Source organism: Taudactylus pleione, unplaced genomic scaffold (assembly GCF_031769625.1).
Source record: "Taudactylus pleione unplaced genomic scaffold, aTauple2 ptg000105l, whole genome shotgun sequence".
Taxonomy (NCBI): domain Eukaryota; kingdom Metazoa; phylum Chordata; class Amphibia; order Anura; family Myobatrachidae; genus Taudactylus; species Taudactylus pleione.
Genome location: NW_028284507.1, coordinates 508080 through 526772, shown reverse-complemented (window position 1 = coordinate 526772; position 18693 = coordinate 508080). Strand labels below are relative to the sequence as shown.

At 45.8% G+C, this 18693-nt stretch overlaps 1 protein-coding gene across 1 annotated transcript in view; it reads right to left on the bottom strand.

Moving 5' to 3' along the window:
• The window catches only part of GPAT2 (glycerol-3-phosphate acyltransferase 2, mitochondrial), a 101232-nt gene that overhangs the window by 21026 nt on the left and 61513 nt on the right, over nt 1–18693 (bottom strand). The window contains exons 14-20 of the mRNA XM_088470795.1: nt 15305–15375; nt 9230–9491; nt 7555–7688; nt 7379–7456; nt 7174–7305; nt 1637–1757; nt 1202–1273 (exon numbers count right to left, since the gene is read on the bottom strand). Coding sequence (XP_088326921.1) covers nt 1202–1273; nt 1637–1757; nt 7174–7305; nt 7379–7456; nt 7555–7688; nt 9230–9491; nt 15305–15375 — 870 coding nt within the window. The remainder of the gene's footprint in view (nt 1–1201; nt 1274–1636; nt 1758–7173; nt 7306–7378; nt 7457–7554; nt 7689–9229; nt 9492–15304; nt 15376–18693) is intronic.

Below are 18693 nucleotides of genomic sequence, written 5' to 3'. Positions count from 1 at the left end.
TGAGAGCTGGAAAACCTGGATGGAATAGAGGCAGCAATTGGAGGAAGATGGAGTCTGAGTGAGTGTGGACAGAATTATATTGGAGATGTAGGAGGGGCAGTAATTAAGTGCTTTGTAGGTGAAGGTCAGGAGTTTGAACGGGATTCTCAGGAGCATGGGGAACCAGTGAAGCAGGTTGCAGAGGGGGAGGCTGACACAGCGATCAGAAAGGAAGCAGAGACAGCAGCAATAGTCATGATGGAGTGAAGGGAGATTGCTGAGAAACTATGCGCTAGAAGAAAACTGGATCTGCTCTTTGCCACATGAATAAAGCGATCCCAATTCCATCTCCTACATGGTGTCAATGGTCACACTGTATTATATGCATGGGAAAATGTACTACCCCATCCCATACTAAATTACTCACTAAGGCCATGTACAGAAATACGTCCCTGGAGATCACTTCACATATGTATTTCATTTACAGCAGAAGATATATTATTCCTAATAACAAATAAATGTTCCTGATGACGACAACGATCACTAAGCACAGATAATAAATGGAGACTTCTCACACACAGGGGAGGATGCAGCACTGAACGTACACCTACCTGTTTGCAGAACGTATCTTGTCCATTTTCAGACTATAAATGCTCTGCAACTGAGTGTATGCGAGTACAGGCAATATATAGCCTTGTACATATTTCAGTTGCATCTCCATTTAGAAGGGGATTATCTGGGCTGTAACAGGACATTCCCATATAAGCAAAGTGCAGTGAGGATGTATCAATGGTCCTGCGAGCTGTGCAGGGTTGAAATATGCCTGCCGTATCTTTCACACCTCGCATAGTGTAGATGAAAGAGCACAATAATAATAACAACCAATCATACATGTAGGGGGCGGGTGCTTTGCAAGATATGTACTATTCAGCATAGAGGGGAATTGTACCCATCTAGCACAGAGTTTGGTAGCAACACAATCCCGATTATTTACAAATCTTCATCAGGCCCACATACAAATATTTTACAGTCTGAGTACATGTGTGAGCAATATGCCAAAACACCCTGAGAATACGCTTTGCTTTTTGGAAATAAAGAGAAAAAAAATGAATTCAATTTCTCCTTTATATTGCGAATTAATTGTTTACCAAATATGTATGTTGTTATCAGCCCTTGTTCTACATAGCAGCAAGGAAGTACAGTAACTGAATTAAGAACTCACCGTAGGATCCGTCCTCTTCAGCTTTCTGCAGCAGGTAAGAGTGCAGCCGGTTAACACAGTCCGATTCAGTGTCTGTGGGTAAAGAAAATATCTGACTGCTTTCATACAGCTCACTTTCCCCACGGAACAAATGTCGCAAGTTTCTTTGTCCTTGTCCAAGACTTTGGGCCTCATTTATCAACGAGTGATATTCTTGTCATCACTCGTTACTAATCTTAAATGGTGCTCCAACCAATCAGCTTCTGTCATATGTTTGAAAAATGACAGTTAGGAGCTGATTGGTTGGAGCACCATTTAAGATGGTGGAAAACTACAGCTCAACAACATCTACAGGAGCAGTTTTCACAAACTTCTTCTAGTGAAGTCACATGTTCTGCTATCATTTATTGCAGTCCAAAACATTACCATATTACCTGCCTCCTACACTCCACATACCATGTCCACATAACCCATGCTCCTGCAGGAACAATGCAGTCCTCTCATAGGTCTTCAGCACTGGACTCAAGAGGTGACAAAGGAAGACGAATAAATCGGCGTGATGATCCGAGCGGCCCAACTGTTGGAGCAGGAGAAAGTGAAGCATACACCATAAATTAGTAAAATTTACACTAAAATGTGCTGATTGGCTATACATAACCTCAAATATGATATATAATGTATGATTTGTAACCTTTGTATATACAAATGCATTTATTTAAACACTGCCTAATCACCATATGACTAAACAGTGCATAAATATTTACACTCTATTGTTTACCAGGAAGTAGTGTTACCATTACACTAATAACAATCCGGTTCAACACGCTTTGATTCAGTTCATTCAGTGACACGCAACACCTAATGGGAAATACTGTACCAGGCTCACAACCATTAGACAATGGCTTGTTTGAAGGAAGAAGGGACAGTGTTAAATATAGGATTTTGGTACTTACCAGTAAAATCTCGTTCTCCGATTCCACAGGGGACACTAGAGGTTAAGACACTGGGGTATAGACGGGTGGATGAGTGGAGCTGGCATTTTAAATTTAGAAGTGCGAGTGACACCTTCCCCTCTATCCTCCAGAAGCCCCAGTTAGAGAATTGGAGCCCAAGGAGACGGAAACAGAATACACACACATAACAAGAGAAAACATTCAATGTGTGTAAAATATAACACAATGACAGGTAGAGCAGTGCTGGGAGGGCGCCAAGTGTCCCCTGTGGAATCGGAGAAAGAGATTTTACTGGTAAGTACCAAAATCCTATTTTCTCCTTCATCCACCAGGGGACACTGGAGGTTAAGACACTAAGGATGTCCCAAAATTTTCTCCCCGAGCGGGAGAGCTCTGAGAAACCTGCAAAACCCTGCAACCGAAACTAGATTCGGAGAGCGCAAAGGTATCAAACTGATAAAATCTAACAAAGGTATTGATCGTGGACCAAGTGGTGCATGGGAAATGGGCAGAAATAGAGACCGGCGGAACCCGGCCACCAGAAGTATAGGACTGTCGAATGACCAGACAAATCCATCTGGCCAAAGACTGCTTAGAAGCAGGCCAACCCCTGTTTGGAAGAATCATAAAGAACAAACAAGGCATCAGACTTCCGCAAGGTAGCGGTACGGGCCACATAAATCCTAAAAGCCCGAATAAGATCTAGGGTGAAGACAGAGAAGTATTCAACAACACCGGAACCACAATAGGCTGATTGATGTGAAAAGCAGAAACCACCTTTTGTAAGAAGTATGCCTTAGTACGGAGTTCCGCTTGATCATCGTGAAAAATCAGATTAGGAGGTCGACAAGAAAGAGCTCCTAATTCAGAAGCTCTCCAAGCCGAAGCCAAAGCAGGACAGTCTTCCAAGTGAGAAGCCTAAGATCTACGTCTTCCAAGGGTTCTGACAGTGAAGATTGGAGAAAAGTCAACACCAAGTTAAAGTCCCACGGTGCTGTAGGCGGTATAAACGGATATTGTATCCGAATAACCCCCTGAAAAAAGGTCTGAACCTGCGGGATCAAGGCAAGACTGTGCTGAAAAAGACAGACAATGCCGATACCTGAACCTTCAAAGAACCAAGGCGCAAACCCGCATCCATACCTGACTGGAGGAAAAGAAGGAGACGGGAGATCCGAAAGGCAGTAGTGTGAAACCTCCGTTCTTCACACCAGGCTACATAAGCACACCAGATACGGTGATATTGAGCCGAAGTGATTGGCTTACAAGCCTGGAGCATAGTAGGTATTACAGAGTCTGAAACACCACTACGTCTTAAGAGAGCGGACTGAACAGCCACGCCGTTCAATGCATTCGCTGTAAGTCTGGGTAAAAGTAAGGACCTTGAAGTAGAAGATCTGGTCGAAGAGGCAATGGCCAAGGATCCCTGACGAGGAGCTGCTGAAGATCCGAGAACCAAGTCCTCTGTGGCCAGTTCGGAGACACTAGGATGACGGTTGCCACTTCCTTCTTGAACCGCTTGAGAACACGTGGAAGCAGAAGAAAAGGAGGGAAGAGGTACACAAGATTGTAAATCCAAGGAACCGTCAGAGCATCCATCACCTCCGCATCTGGGTCTTGAGTTCTGGAACATTATCGGGGTACCTGATGATTGTGCCTGGAAGCCATGTGATCTATTTCTGGCATTCCCTATTTCCGTACTAGTTGTCGGAAAACGTCCGGGATGAATGTCCTGGCCTCCCAATTGTCCACTCCCGGAATGAACACTGCGGAGATCGCCACCACATGGCTTTCTGCCCATCGAAGTATGCGATTTACCTCGCACATGGCCATGCGATTGCGCGTCCCGGCTTGTCGTTTTATGTATGCAACAGCTGTCGCGTTGTCTGATTGGACATGAACTGGCTGACCTGCTAGCAGAGAAAACGCTTCCAGAAGGCCTTGAAAATCGCCCCCGGAGTTCCAGAACATTGATCGGTAGACTCGACTCCTGTCTAGACCAATGGCTCCCCAACCCGAGGCTGGCATCCGTTGTCAGAATTATCCAGTTCCAAAGGCCAAACCGGCGACCTGCAGTTAGGTAGTCGTGTTGAATCTACCAGAGAAGAGAGATTCGTGTCTGGGGTGTGATCCGGACCATTGGGTCAGGAGATTCAATTGAAAAGGAGGAGAATGAAATCTTCCGAACTGAAGAGCCTCGAAAGCTGCCACCATCTTCCCTAAGAGACAAATGCAAAGATGAATGGACACCTGCTTCGGCTTGAGAAACAGGAGGACAAGCTGACGAATAGCCTGAGCCTTGTCCACCGGAAGGAAGATCCTTAAAACCGCCATATCCATGATCATTCCTAGAAATTGGAGGCGTTGAGATGGAATCAGACTGGACTTCTGAAAGTTGATTATCCATCCGTGATGGATTAGGACCTGGTGTGTTAAAGCTACATGTTCGCTGAGAATCTGAACAGATGGAGCTTTGATTAAGAGATCGTCTAGATACGGAACAATAGTGACCCCCAACAGTCTGAGATGAGCGATCACCACCGACAGAATCTTGGTAAAGATCTGAGGTGTCGACGTCAGACCGAATGGCAGAGCTTGAAACTGAAAATGTTCCTCCCTGACAGCAAATTGAAGAAAAGCCTGATGTGGCTTCCAAATTGGGACATGAAGATAAGCAGCTTTGATGTTCATGGATGCTAGGAACTCCCCCTGTTCCAAACCTGCAATCACCGAGTGAAGAGATTCCATCTTGTATCGATAAAACGCCAGATAAAGATATAACGATTTCAGATTCAAAATAGGCCTGACAGAGCAGTCTGGTTTCAGAACTACAAAGAGATTGGAGTAGAAACCCAGACAACACTGTTGGACTGGAACAGGTATCAGAACCTCGGAATCGACAAGCTTCTGTATTGCTTGCAAAACTACTCTCAGTTTCTGTTGGGAGACGGGAAGACCTGTGGTGAAAAACCGATGTGGAGGGGGGTTCTGCAAATTCTAGTTTGTACCACAGAGACACCAGATTGTGAATCCAAACTGATGAACTGGTTTGAAACCAGACATCCTTGAATCGCAAAAGGTGAGCCCCACCCTGGAGTCTCCCAGGTGGGCCTGGAGCACATCATGTGGAAGGTTTTTCGGCAGGTTTGGGATCAAGACGACAGTTCGAACCAGACTGTCGACCTCTGACTCTGCCTCCACGGGTAGCTGAGGAGATAACACCTGAACGTCCTCAAAAGGAATGAGGGGTCAGAAAGGAAGGACCAGCCGGAGCACGACGCGGAGCTGGAGCATTGGATGACAGAAAGGTAGACTTGTAGCCTGGGAAATCCATTTATCCAATTCAGGTCCAAAAAGGGTATCCCCCGTACAAGGAAGGACCTCCACAACTCTTTTAGAGTCCGCATCCACTTGCCAAGACCTTAACTAGAGAGCTTTTCGAGCCGCTATGGCTGACACTGAGATCCTGGAACCGACATGACCAATGTCCTTAGACGCTTCTCCAAGGTACACAGCAGATTCACAAATGTGTTCAGCTAAAACGATAAAGTTCAGATCTTGAAACTCCTGATTCAAATCCACTGACCAATTCCTCCGCCCATCTTTCCAAAGCTTTGTTGACCCAAGAACCAACCAAAGCCGGGCTAAGCAACACCCCTGCTGCTGAGTATATGGATTTTAAGGAGGTTTCCAGCTTACGGTCGGAACTGTCCTTAAGGGATGTGGCTGCAGGGACAGGCAACGTGGTTTTCTTAGAAAGTCATGAGACTGACGAGTCTACTGGAGGAGGAGCTTCCCATTATTCCGTGACCGATTTTGGAAACGGGCAAATGGACAAAAACCGTTTGGGCATCTGAAATTTCTTGTCAGGATGCTGCCAGGCTGTAGACAACTGTGTATTTAATTCCTGTGAAAAAGGAAAGAAAATAGTAGACCTTTGTCTTGTTCCAAATAATGATGCATAAGGATTCCGTGTACTCCTTGTCTGGAATCTTCAAGACATGTCGGACCGCCAGGATAAGGGCTTCCACTCCCTGGGCACCCGAATCAGAGGTCTGTTGGTGAAGGTCGTCACTGTCTGACAAAGCTTCCAACTCACCTTCCTCCTCTTCCTGTGAAAGAGGCTCTGCATCAGAGTCGTTCGACTGGGGGACCGCTAGGAGAAACCTCCTCTTCTTAGATGGTCGAGCAGTCGCACTGACCCTAGAAGACGAAGCAGAACTACTCATGCATTAAGCCAAGCCCTCCACAGAACGGGCTAGGTCTCTTGCCCAACTTGGCTCTCTCTCTCTGCGGAATCCAGTCTCTTAACCTCCAGTGTCTCCTGGTGGATGAAGGAGAAAAGATGAGAGATGGAAATAAGACTTTGTAATCAGTAGTGAGGGACAAGGCAGAAAGGGTGGGAGGGTTGTGGTGGGATAGGAAAAATCTGAAGAGAGGAGATGGTGTTAGCATTGCTTTGATTTTGGTAGTAAAATGACTGTCAAAATCAAAGGCAGAGACAGGAGGAGGGTAGGGGAGAACTAATGGGGCAGAGGTGGAGGTTGAAGGTAGGAAAGAGGCAGCTCGGATTTTTGGATTGGGAGAGATATGAGGTTTGATTGCAACATGTAAAATGTAATTGTGAAACAACATTTGCTATTGGCTGACACATGGCACTAATTAAGCTCATCACTGGTACAACATTAGCGATGTTGGGCTACCATAATTATTGGGGACACATTGCCACCCATCGCCCTGAATTTAATTGCCCCCCCTATACTGCACAAGTAACCCTTACTGCTGCTCATCATTAAGAAGGACATACTGGTAATATAGGAGGTAGGATGGACCAAGGTTCACCTTAGGCAACAAATATGATGCATTTAACAATTGTTCTCAAGACGGTCCTTCCCTTACTCAACCCCCATCCCTTATATTTAGTTATATTGTATGTAACCCTCATAGCCCACCTACTCCCAAAAGACAAGTGCTTATTGCATTAATGTAAAATAAATAAAAACCAGAGAAATTATTAATCCAAAAAAATGAACCAGTTACTTTGTAATGACGCTTGGTATTTTCTTCCATGCAGTCGGTGTCACTACCAGACATGTCATCCATGGATTTCCACGTTAGTCTGTCCACGAAACGTCGTCTCCCTGTATCACAGGCTGGGGATGCACTGGGGTCCTGTGGAGGTCAAGGAGATGTGTCACCGGTCTGCTGGTCTTCATGTCACCACCATAACCTGCTATAAGCTCACCTCATACATGGAGAGAAGACCACAGTGAATCAGCTTGTCCATGATGTCCTGGCACAAATCATACATAGACCGACAGGGCTGGAAAAGAATGGGGAAGAGACAGTGACGGCAGAGCCTCTCACACACACACACAGAAATAACACGGCTTTATTTTTCTTCCATAAGTATACTTGTACCGGCTTGAGCAGAATATTGTTCGGTAGCAGGGAGCAGAGACACACCATCATTTCAATCAGCTCATCTTGGGTAAACAAAATCTCCACCAGACAGAGAGTAGGCAGCTGGGCCAGAAGCGCATGCACAGCGCAGGCTGCAAGGAAGACAAGTTGTAGTAGCAACAAAGGAAAAAGTGGTAAGGGCAGGACAGCGTATGATAAAAACCGGGGCCAGGTGTAAGTGTTACATCATGATCCAGTACACAGGGAGGTGAGCAAATAAAAACAGATCCAGGCATTGCAGTGCTCAGGCCGAGCATCTGGATCACCAATGGAGCCAGTGAGTGCAATCAGCAGATGGCCGCACACACACACACACATGCTGAGCAGATCAATTTATATTGCATCATTTTTGGGCAACAAAGTTTTGGAGTCACAGGTGCACTTTTATTGGGCCGATTTGTTGATCACACTGGTCAAGAGACAAAGCAGGGAGACGAACTGGGCTGAACATAATACTCAAGTAATCTGATCTATTGCAGATGCTTAGGGGCTGATACAAAGTTAAATGTAAGTTGGGTTTGCGCATGCCTCAGAGCCAACTACCGGCAATGCTAAGTCGTACACAATTCCATCGTATATATATCCACTTGTAGCTGAAGGGGTGTAAATGGGTGGTAACAGGGAATTCACATGTAGTCTATATTCAGTGAGGGCATGTCCACGGAATTTCAGGCTACGCAAAGATGTGCATCCGTGTAATTATGCCGGGTTCTTTTGAAAGTTCACCCTAATAACAACCGCAGCTATAAGACCAGGCTTACGATGGGAACAGACCGGCCGCAGAGATGCGCGCAACTCGGCACACGGGCGAATGTCCGCATTTGGTTCTGTGCACACAGCGCAGGAGCAATTACATCCCATTTGTATTCAGCTCTACATTATCCCTTAAACTAAGTACAAATTGAAAATATTTTAGTGGCTTTCTACCAGGAACGCAAACTCTTCACATGTATAGGAGATGCATTTAGCATTCACTGGCAGTTGTGCAATCTATCACCAGCATTATGATGGGACATAGATGGGAGAGGCTTTTAGGAAAATCTGCTTCTTGATTTAATAATACACACCCAGAACAAGGAGTGGTTCTAACATCATTAGCTCTTATTTTTCTTATGGTGATTTCTAACCTTAATAATCTACTATACAGACGGGATGTAGTCAGCATCCCAACAGTCAGGATGCCGGCGGTCACAATACCGGTATCGGCATTCCGACTGTCAGAATACCGACAGATTGCGGAGGTAAGTGTTAGGGTCAGTGGGAGGCTGAGAGTTAGGGCGATGGATAGGCACTGGGGGGGGGTAGGCTGCGGGAGGGAAGGGTTAGGCTGCGTGATGAGAGGGTTAGGGGGTGGGTTAGGCTGCCGGAAGGAAGGGTTATGCTGCAAAATGCAGGGCCATAGCTAGGGGTGGGCGAGCTTATTAGGTGTTTGCACTTTAAAATAAGGAATCGGTGATAGTATTGAAATACTGATTGATCTACATGTATGTCCTGTATAAAACCTTATATCCTTAATCTAAAGCATTAAGATCATATATTGTGATTGTTACACTGATAATGTTATTTATTTTGCGTCATAGTAGGCTATTATAATGTTCTGTATATATGTGTAGCTGATGTTATGAAGTCTCACCTCCTATAGCTTCGTACAGGAAGACGGGCAGCAGGGCGGCACTCTTTTGTCCCGCTTCTCCGATACTGGCTTCGGAGTCTCGACAGAGCACATATATGTCATTTGTGGAGACAGAGTACATGGAGACACAATGGCGGAGGTTGTATAGGCTGTGACAGAGCACGTCCCATCGCTGACCGGAGAATCCCACATCAAACCCATGGAGGAGAATATCCTCCGTCATCAATGAGAATTCAGAAAGGAGTCTGGACAGTGAAACCCCCTGAAAGAAAGACTGTAGTAAGGAAGACAGAGCAGGGGGCATATGGATGTGGGGTTCAGCAGAGTCATGGGGCCTGATTCAGAGTTGGGAATAGAGAGACAGCACTTAACTGTGTACCTGGACAAACCATGTTGCAATGCAAGGGGTGTAAATACATTAAAAAAAAATTGCATGTAGGGTAAACACTGGCTGATTTTGCATGTAGCCCACAAATACTCCACAGCTTTATTATTACTCTACAATTTAGATGTTAGTTTGGATACCTCCCTCCCAAATCTCTCTGCACATTTATATCTGCCCCACCTGCAGTGCAGCATGGTTTCACCAAGATGATCAGTTGAGAGAGATATCTCTCTCTATTCCCAACTCTGAATCAGGCCCATTGTGCTTAGAGCAGATCATTCAAACAGAAACCAAAGAGCCACTAGCTCCACATGTACAATGTCAACAGTCATTATGTAGATTTTTTTAGAATGTCAACATTAGGGTTAGGCTGCGTGGGGGAGGCTAGAGCTTCTGCAACTGTCATGAGCAGGTAAGTCACTGGTGGGCCACCAGGGATGATATGTCAACATTCTAGCAGGTCGACATTTAATCGGTGTCTACATGATGAATGTGGATGTGGTCATTGTTGACATTCTCTTGAAACAGATGTCCACCCACAGAACTACCTTACTAGCATACCCCGTATGCTCAGCTGTCAGGGGGCCGATGCTCAGGACTCATGCCATTTGGGAGGCAATCAGCCCCTCTGTGGCATTCTAATGGCCAGTTCTCCTGTCTACAGATTTTGATATTCGGCCCTTCTGACACAGGTACTGCGAAGGAAAGTAGGTGTTGCAAATAGCAGGCAATCAGATTATAACTAATATTTTTCTAGTGAAGATTAGAAAATTAAAGCAAATTTAGGATTGGTTGCGGTGAGTCTCTCCATCTTTTCTTCATAGTTATGTGTATAACTTACAAGTCTAAGGGCTCTATTTACTACAATCCGCATTTGTAATGCAGATTGTAGTGTGATATTATCGACTGAATTCGCATTGCGAATTCAGGCAATGTCACAAGGATTTACTATAAATCCCTTGCAGGGACAGAGCTTGCGAGAAAGCTCTATCCCTGCTAATCCCCTCCGCACACTAGTCACGGTATTTTCGCAAAAAATACCATAACAAAGTGCCCGCGCATGCGCCGACCGGCCGCCGCTGCTACCCCCCCCCGGCACTAAGCCCCGCCCCCCGCAATCGCGGACCCCCCACTCCCTTAATAGCACTTACCTGCAGTCCTCGGTGCTCCGGTGATGGCTTCCATGCCTCCGGTCAGCTGATATCCCATACTGCACTGGGACCCGATCACCGGGCCATAGTGCACCATGGGAGACCAGCTGACCGGAGGGAGAACATCACCAGAGCCCCGACCACCGGTCCATGGAGTCGGGTAAGTAAATTTTTTTTTTTTTACTTGTTTTTCTATTTTTAGCAGAGATCAGCTTGCGGTCTGTTTAGACCACACAGCTGATCACTGGGACCGGCTCTGGGCTCTGCTCTGCCGTTTCGAGCAGAGTAGGAGCCCAGTAACTGGGGGAGACCCTGGATAACGCCACCTCCAGATGACGTTATTATCACAGGGCCTCCCTAGGTATTTTTTTCACATTTTATTTTGGTAACTCTGGTTGGAACACATTTCCCATTACAAATATGGGAAATGCGATCTGCTTACTAAAAATAAGTGATACTAAAGGCGTCCACACACATAGCGACATTTTACACGATTTGGCCCATTTCGACGAATCGTGACGACGAATCGGGTAAAAAAAGTACTGATCGTGGGTTTATACTCACGAGCACGATGCCGATGCGCGTCCCCGCTCATCGTACATCGCATCTTCTGATCTGCCGTGCTGTAGGGCAGATTAGCCAATCTGGGATACAATGCATTGGCTGCAAGATAGATCTTTAGTCAGATTGGACATTTTTAACTCCAAATCGTGATCACGACAGCAAGGGAGCTCCCGTGAAAGTTCATGAGGAAATTGGCCATAAAATCGAATCGTGAGGACATCAGTATGTGTGTGGGCACCTTTAGGGGTTGGAGTAGAATTTTACGAATTCTACTCCAATTGCCCTGTAATAACTATAGGTGATACTAAAATAATGTGAAAAGGGTGTGAAAACACCCTTTTTCACTTTATTTTAGTTAAAATAATGTTAATAAATAGAGCCCTAAAGCTTTGACTATTGGATCACATGCATATTATTTATTTTGTTGTTGGTTAGGTAGTAAATGCACACACGTTATTATACTTGGCATTTGGTTTGGTATGCTATGTGCTATATGTGTTCAGATGGAATACATACTAATCCCGACAGCGGCATCCCGACACAGGAGGAAATCCCAATCGTCCTTCAGGTAAGTACAACTAATCTAATTCCCCCCTCTAACCCTAACCCTCCCTTAGGGGTGCCTAACTCTAACCTCCCCCCCTCAAGTGCCTAACTCTAATCCCCCATTCCCCACCGCCTAACCCTAAACCCCCCTCCCCTAGCCTAACCCTAACTTCCCTAGGGGGTGCCTAAGCCTAAGTCTCCCCCCAGGAGCCCCTAACCTAACCCCCCCCCCCCCCCGCAGCTGTCCGTGTCCAGCTTACCTTCGAACGGTAAGCCGGGTGCCGGGCTCCCGGTGTAGGTCTAATGACCGGCGTCGGGATTGCGTTGCCGGTCATTAGACACTTGCTGGGATGAAACCGGCGGGATGCCGACGGTCGGCATTTAGACTATAGGCATCCTGACTGCCTCCCGTTCCGATACAGTACCATATGCTTCTGACTACCTTATAATTTGTCCCTCTGTGCTACTACACACATTTCATGAATATGGCTTTTGTACCATGTACCCCTGAGTACTTTGCATTGGTTGAGAAGGACTGTGCTATGCAAACCCTGTACATTCCATGGTATGTTTACGTACATGCACATAATATGTGCCATTTAGCAGCTTATGTACTAAGTACATACGTGTTAAACATGTTGCAGGTATCTTTATTTTGCTTGTGTATATATAACTTGTGAAATACAATACTTTCCATTTGGTTTCCAAGTACGAGGTGTTAATATTTAACACACGACTAGCTTTTGTGTATGTACTGTTGAATAATGAACATGCCTTTGTTTCTTGTGTATAATGCACACATGCTTTATGTAATGCAGAGTACTTTTTATACCTATGTCAGACCATTTCGGCCTGATTTAGAGTTAATATGTAAAATTGTGACTTTTGCGTACATGGAAAAACTGCATCCATGCACTTCTGTTTCTGCAACGGTTATCCAACTTTAAATGTACAGTAGAAACAATATACATAGTGAAACATGCATCCATCATCATCATCATCTCAGACACTTTTAATAAGGCCGATGTTGTGTGCAGCGCAACATTCTATGCAAGACGCATTTTTGCGCGGTACAAATGGAGCCATGCCCAACTCTAATTCAGACGCTTTCTGATGTTACTGCATTGCTACTAGCTGTTACCCGTGGCTTTGCCCACAACGAAATCGCTTCTGCCAAAAAAAAAAAAAAAAACAATTCAGTTGAGGTGTTCTAGTTGTATTGCTTTGCTCCCTGCTGCGGGAGTATAGCCCAAAGAGCAGCGCTATACAGACTGATGGTAGCAGCGCCTTCACTCACACCAATGTCACTGTGTGCCCTGTGCACAGACTGCTATGTAACCTCTCCTATACACCCACCACTCACACCAATGTCACTGTGTGCCCTGTGCAGACTGCTATGTAGACTATCCTATTCACCCACCACTCTACACCAATGTCACTGTGTGCCCTGTGCACAGACTGCTATATAGACTATCCTATTCACCCACCACTCACACCAATGTCACTGTGTGCCCTGTGCACAGACTGCTATATAGACTATCCTATTCACCCACCACTCACACCAATGTCACTGTGTGCCCTGTGCACAGACTGCTATGTAGCCTATCCTATACACCCACCACTCACACCAATGTCACTGTGTGCCCTGTGCACAGACTGCTATGTAGCCTTTCCTATTCACCCACCACTCACACCAATGTCACTGTGTGCCCTGTGCACAGACTGCTATGTAACCTCTCCTATTCACCCACCACTCACACCAATGTCACTGTGTGCCCTGTGCACAGACTGCTATGTAACCTCTCCTATTCACCCACCACTCACACCAATGTCACTGTGTGCCCTGTGCACAGACTGCTATGTAACCTCTCCTATTCACCCACCACTCACACCAATGTCACTGTGCGCCCTGTGCACAGACTGCTATGTAGCCTATCCTATTCACCCACCACTCACACCAATGTCACTGTGTGCCCTGTGCACAGACTGCTATGTAGCCTGTCCTATTCACCCACCACTCACACCAATGTCACTGTGTGCCCTGTGCACAGACTGCTATGTAGCCTATCCTATTCACCCACCACTCACACCAATGTCACTGTGTGCCCTGTGCACAGACTACTATGTAGCCTATCCTATTCAAGTGTACGCGGGCCTAAAATCACCTCTCCCCCCACCCCTTATCGACAATGCGCACATTTTGTTTTTGGTATTGCTCAGTTTTAACTTGAGGGATCAAGATGACACAAAGTGCAGGATATTTCTAGGAGTTTCCACTACAAATGATGCAGTTTTCATGAAAATTGGTTCAGTAGTTTTTGCTCCAACTTGGAACTTTGTTTTATATATCATGTGCTTTTGTGGTTTTTAACTTTTGAAATGCTGGTTATTGTTCTCTATAGACCACCTCCGTTCCTCCACTGTGTTATGCACCAGCAGCACTTGGCAAAAAAAAAAGGAAGGCTATTTATAAATAAAATATATACAATATACTATAGATACAGACACTTTTGGGGAACAGTTCAGGTGGTCCAGTGAGCAGAGAGGGAGTAGGAGGGAGATAGAGATGACTTATAATATACTATACAATGTATATAAAAATATATTTCCCTCACACCACCCCTGCTTGTATAGGATGTTGGAGCCAAGTTCTACATCACAGCACTTCTGCCACACAAGCAAGTGCTCTAACGCATGGGTGTACCTTTATTCCAAAGGGATAGGAGATATATTCAGAGTGTTACGTACAGATGTGTCCTCATACATCTAGCCTCAATACGCCACGCTGCATGAGTAAGTGAGATCCCGTACCAGGTACCGTGCTACTCTGCTAGCGTTGGGCGTCTTTTTTTGCCAAAAATCTGTCCAAGTCGCAGTGCGATGCAACTAGGACGCATTTGCTATATGACACTTGTATATCTGTGTACCTGAGGCTGTATATGAACCACAACAGAAATTGGAATGAAAAAAGCTGCGGCCGCTACATTGTAGCACTTCATATACAGATTCAGGGACTCGGGCGCACACAGATATACAAGTGTCACATATCGAATTAATCAGCACAATCTGCTGGTGTGTTCTAATCGCACTGAGTCGTATATCCAGCAAAAAGAATACGTAACTAAGATGCCTGGCGCTAGCACAGTCTCACGGGACCTGGCACGCCGCGAGGGGCTTTTTAGCGCGAATGCAGGAAAGATCTATAAGGACACATCTGTAATACAGAATATAGAAACAACTTCAATATTAGGAATTCTCTTAAATAAAAGCAGTTTATTGTCAAAATTCTGCTTATCCATTAACTGTAAAATATATTACAGACACTTTTTATTTGTACATATATTTATAAATATGAAAATATTAAATGTCCGAACCTCTAGCATAAATTCTGTATAAAATACCTGATTCTCTAAGGATCTATATACTCACAGCTCTGTATTTGTGGAGGAGAAGTGCGGACACTATGTGGGAAGACATGACAGCCGAACAGGACACTGCAGCTGTAAGAAAAAATAGCGGCAGGCAGTAGCGGGTTAAAGGTCACTCCTTACTTCTCAATGAATCCTTCACATACTACTATTAGGCATGTAACTTGGTGATACCAAAAAGGAGCAATAACAGGGAAGGTATCACAGCATGTAAACAAAAATATGTGCTTGTTAGAGCCCAACGCTTGCTCGGCAATCACTTTTTAAATCTAATGATCTCACAAAGGTACATCCAATGCTGGGTCACATTAAACGATATGTACCCAGCACGACATCGTTCGCGACGGACCAGGCATCGGCAAGTGCATACACACTTGCCGATGCAGGTAGCGACGGAGCAACGGCTGGGTGGTGTCGCTAGCGACATCCTCAGATATTTTTGCATGTACAAAAGATCTGAGGACGCGATGGACAACCCGCGGTAGTGTGCATCGGCATCGTGATAGTGCGTACATACCAGACTATTTTACCGATTTGTCGTTCCGATGCGTCGGAATCGCCCAAATCGTTCAAAATATCGTCTAGTGTGTACTCAGCTTTAATCTAATATCCTTAGGCAACTTTTACCATTGAGAGCATATCCTATACCAGTTAAACAAGTTATCGATCTACAGCTGTTGTGGAACCACAAGTCCCAATGCCTCCTGACTTTGAAAAGATGGGACGGACACAAAAACAGATTGACCAGACATGAGAACAGGTAGACGGGGCCTTTGGTTGCTAGGGCATGCTAGGACTTGGAGTTCCACAGCAGCTGTGGGTAACAGGAAAGCTGTAACACACGGGGAGGTATGGTTTTGCTTAAGTCTTCCTTATACATAAAATATGTAGCAGATATGGTCTAGTAGTATAGAATGAAACATGGTCTGTACCATATTGGAGCTGAGGTTATTTACTGTATGATTAATTAACAAAAAGATTATTTTTTGAAGAAAGGTCCACTCAGGTATCTCATCAAATATATTATTCATACGGGTTTTCGCTCTTCTACTGGGGTGTTTGTGATAGTCATTACTGCATGTTTGTCTATTTTCAATCAACATAGATGCAGAGAGGGCTTGTGTTTAACCTCTGAACACCTGGGTTACTGGGAGACATGCAATAGATCAGCAGTGTTAACAGGCACAAGGTCACATACCCCCCCCAGGAAAGGTACCACCCTAGCAAACATTGTCACAGCCCCCTCCCCTCTTTTATTGTTCTGAGCCGCTGTGATCCGACAAAGGATAACTTCAGCTGTATACGCAAATCACCAAGGTATCAAAGTGTTCAAAAGGCTTCTAGACAAAAGATTGAGAGATGGAACAATTTACATTAATGAAGAGAAAGGAAATGAGAATAAATCCATCTGCTGCTCGCCTACGACATGGCGTGGGGAGGAGCGAACTGCAGGGGGGTTTGGGGCGCAGCAGCTCAGCGACTACTTGAACGTTAAACAAAGGTTAACTCCATCAGTGTAACAAAACTCAATCCTCGGTCCCTTATCCAATGATAGATAACAGTCAGAGGGGCCGATCTGTATCATAGCTTTGTGACTAATCCTCCGAAAACTGCAGTTTTCAGTGGATTTCCACATCAGTCAAGTTTTCTCTGTTTCTCTCTATATATGAACAGGGATCCACATCTGCTGGTTTCCCTCTATTTAAGTTTGGCAGAGCAGTCCCCATTAGTTTCTAAGGCTTAACTAGAGCGGAAAAGCGTTAGACCCATATACCAGCAGTGCCATCCTCGGTTGCCTACAGCCTCGCCTACACAAACCACGAGCGCCAGCCAGAGGCACAGGACACAACTATACCAAACACCTGCAACCTAGATCTATGGAGACAAGAGTCCCCTGAAACTTGATTATCCACTACCATTACCCGACACCTGAAGTCCTGGGAATGAAGAACCGGCATCCCACTTAGTGGAAAATGGGTCACCTGCAATACAGGTGTCAGCGGTCTTAACACTCCTAAGTGTAAATAATGACACTCATACAGCATTCCAACCTATATTTATGTCCTATCAGGTCTTTTCCATGACTCCCACCTACACACACAACACTACCAAGACAAACAATCGCTCACCTCACTGACGGACCACCCCCCCCTAAGCTCATACCGCGGACACCGGACCACGACATACTAACCTTGCACACATCCATCATTCCCGGTTCCTACCCACCCACCCTATTTCACCTTCTCCTTCCTCAACACACACATATCCACCACCAATGACCACCCGTGATCACTACACTGATACGGCTCTCACATCTTCCCATCACAGGGTGAGCGCCAGAGACCTTCCCCTGTTCATCTTACTCACTTGTAGAGCTTGGGTACCCCTACACACCCCCACCTGCACACTACAACACCATCACACACACCAGGTTTCGAGAAGTGCAACTACGCTACTATTTCCTAACTCATGCCCTAATCTATCGCACAAAATCAGTTGGGCTTGTACTTTTAACTCTACATAGTTTCCAGAGACTGGGGGAGCACAGGACCTAATTCAGACCCACTCGCGAGCGGGTCGATGTTGCCCAAGTGCGCATGCGTACGACGGAGGCGGCTCCGTCATGCGCATGCCCGAGACCCGAATAACGACAGCCAAGCCGTCGTTATGGGTCTCGCACCAAAGGGGGCGTGCTGTCGATGGTGAGTGACAGCACGCCCCCTTTGGTGGGCGTGCCGGGGGTGAGGCTGCCCAGACGGAGGTGTTCCTATGGGAACGCCTACTGTCTGGGGCCGGCCCCACTGACATCACTAGTAATGTCAGTGGGAATGCTTTTGGCTCTGATAGAGCCAAAAGCACTCTAGGGCTTCTGGCAGCGAGACCCTGCCGCAAGGGTCTCGTTGCAAGCCCGATGGTCGCGATGGTCTTGACCATCGCGACCATCATTCTGGACGCTCGCTATAGCTGTGGGTGGTCACCCACAGCTATGCGAGCGGCCAGGAGGCCGCTCCAAAAAGGAGCAGAGACGGCCCTGATTCAGAGCGAGCGCTCTGTCAGAGCGTCCGGCTCTGAATGAGGGCCACAGTCCCCTCTCCGGGCAAGTCTGGGCCAGGAGATTTCATCTTTAAAATACATTTGCACAAGATGAAGCACGCTGCAGAGGAGTATTAGCAAATTACCCCCAATGCTATAAAGTAAGCAGTTCCTGCAAGACTGCCCCAAAAATATCACCCACATACTGTATTTCCAGGCCGATCTGTGGAGCTCATGAAGAGGAAATAATAATTTGAAGTTATTGCTGCTAATGGAGGTGTTAAGAATTAGTAAATCTAATCTGCTGTCCCTAATTTACTCAGCAAGGAAACATAAAGCTAGCTTTGTTTTTCTAAA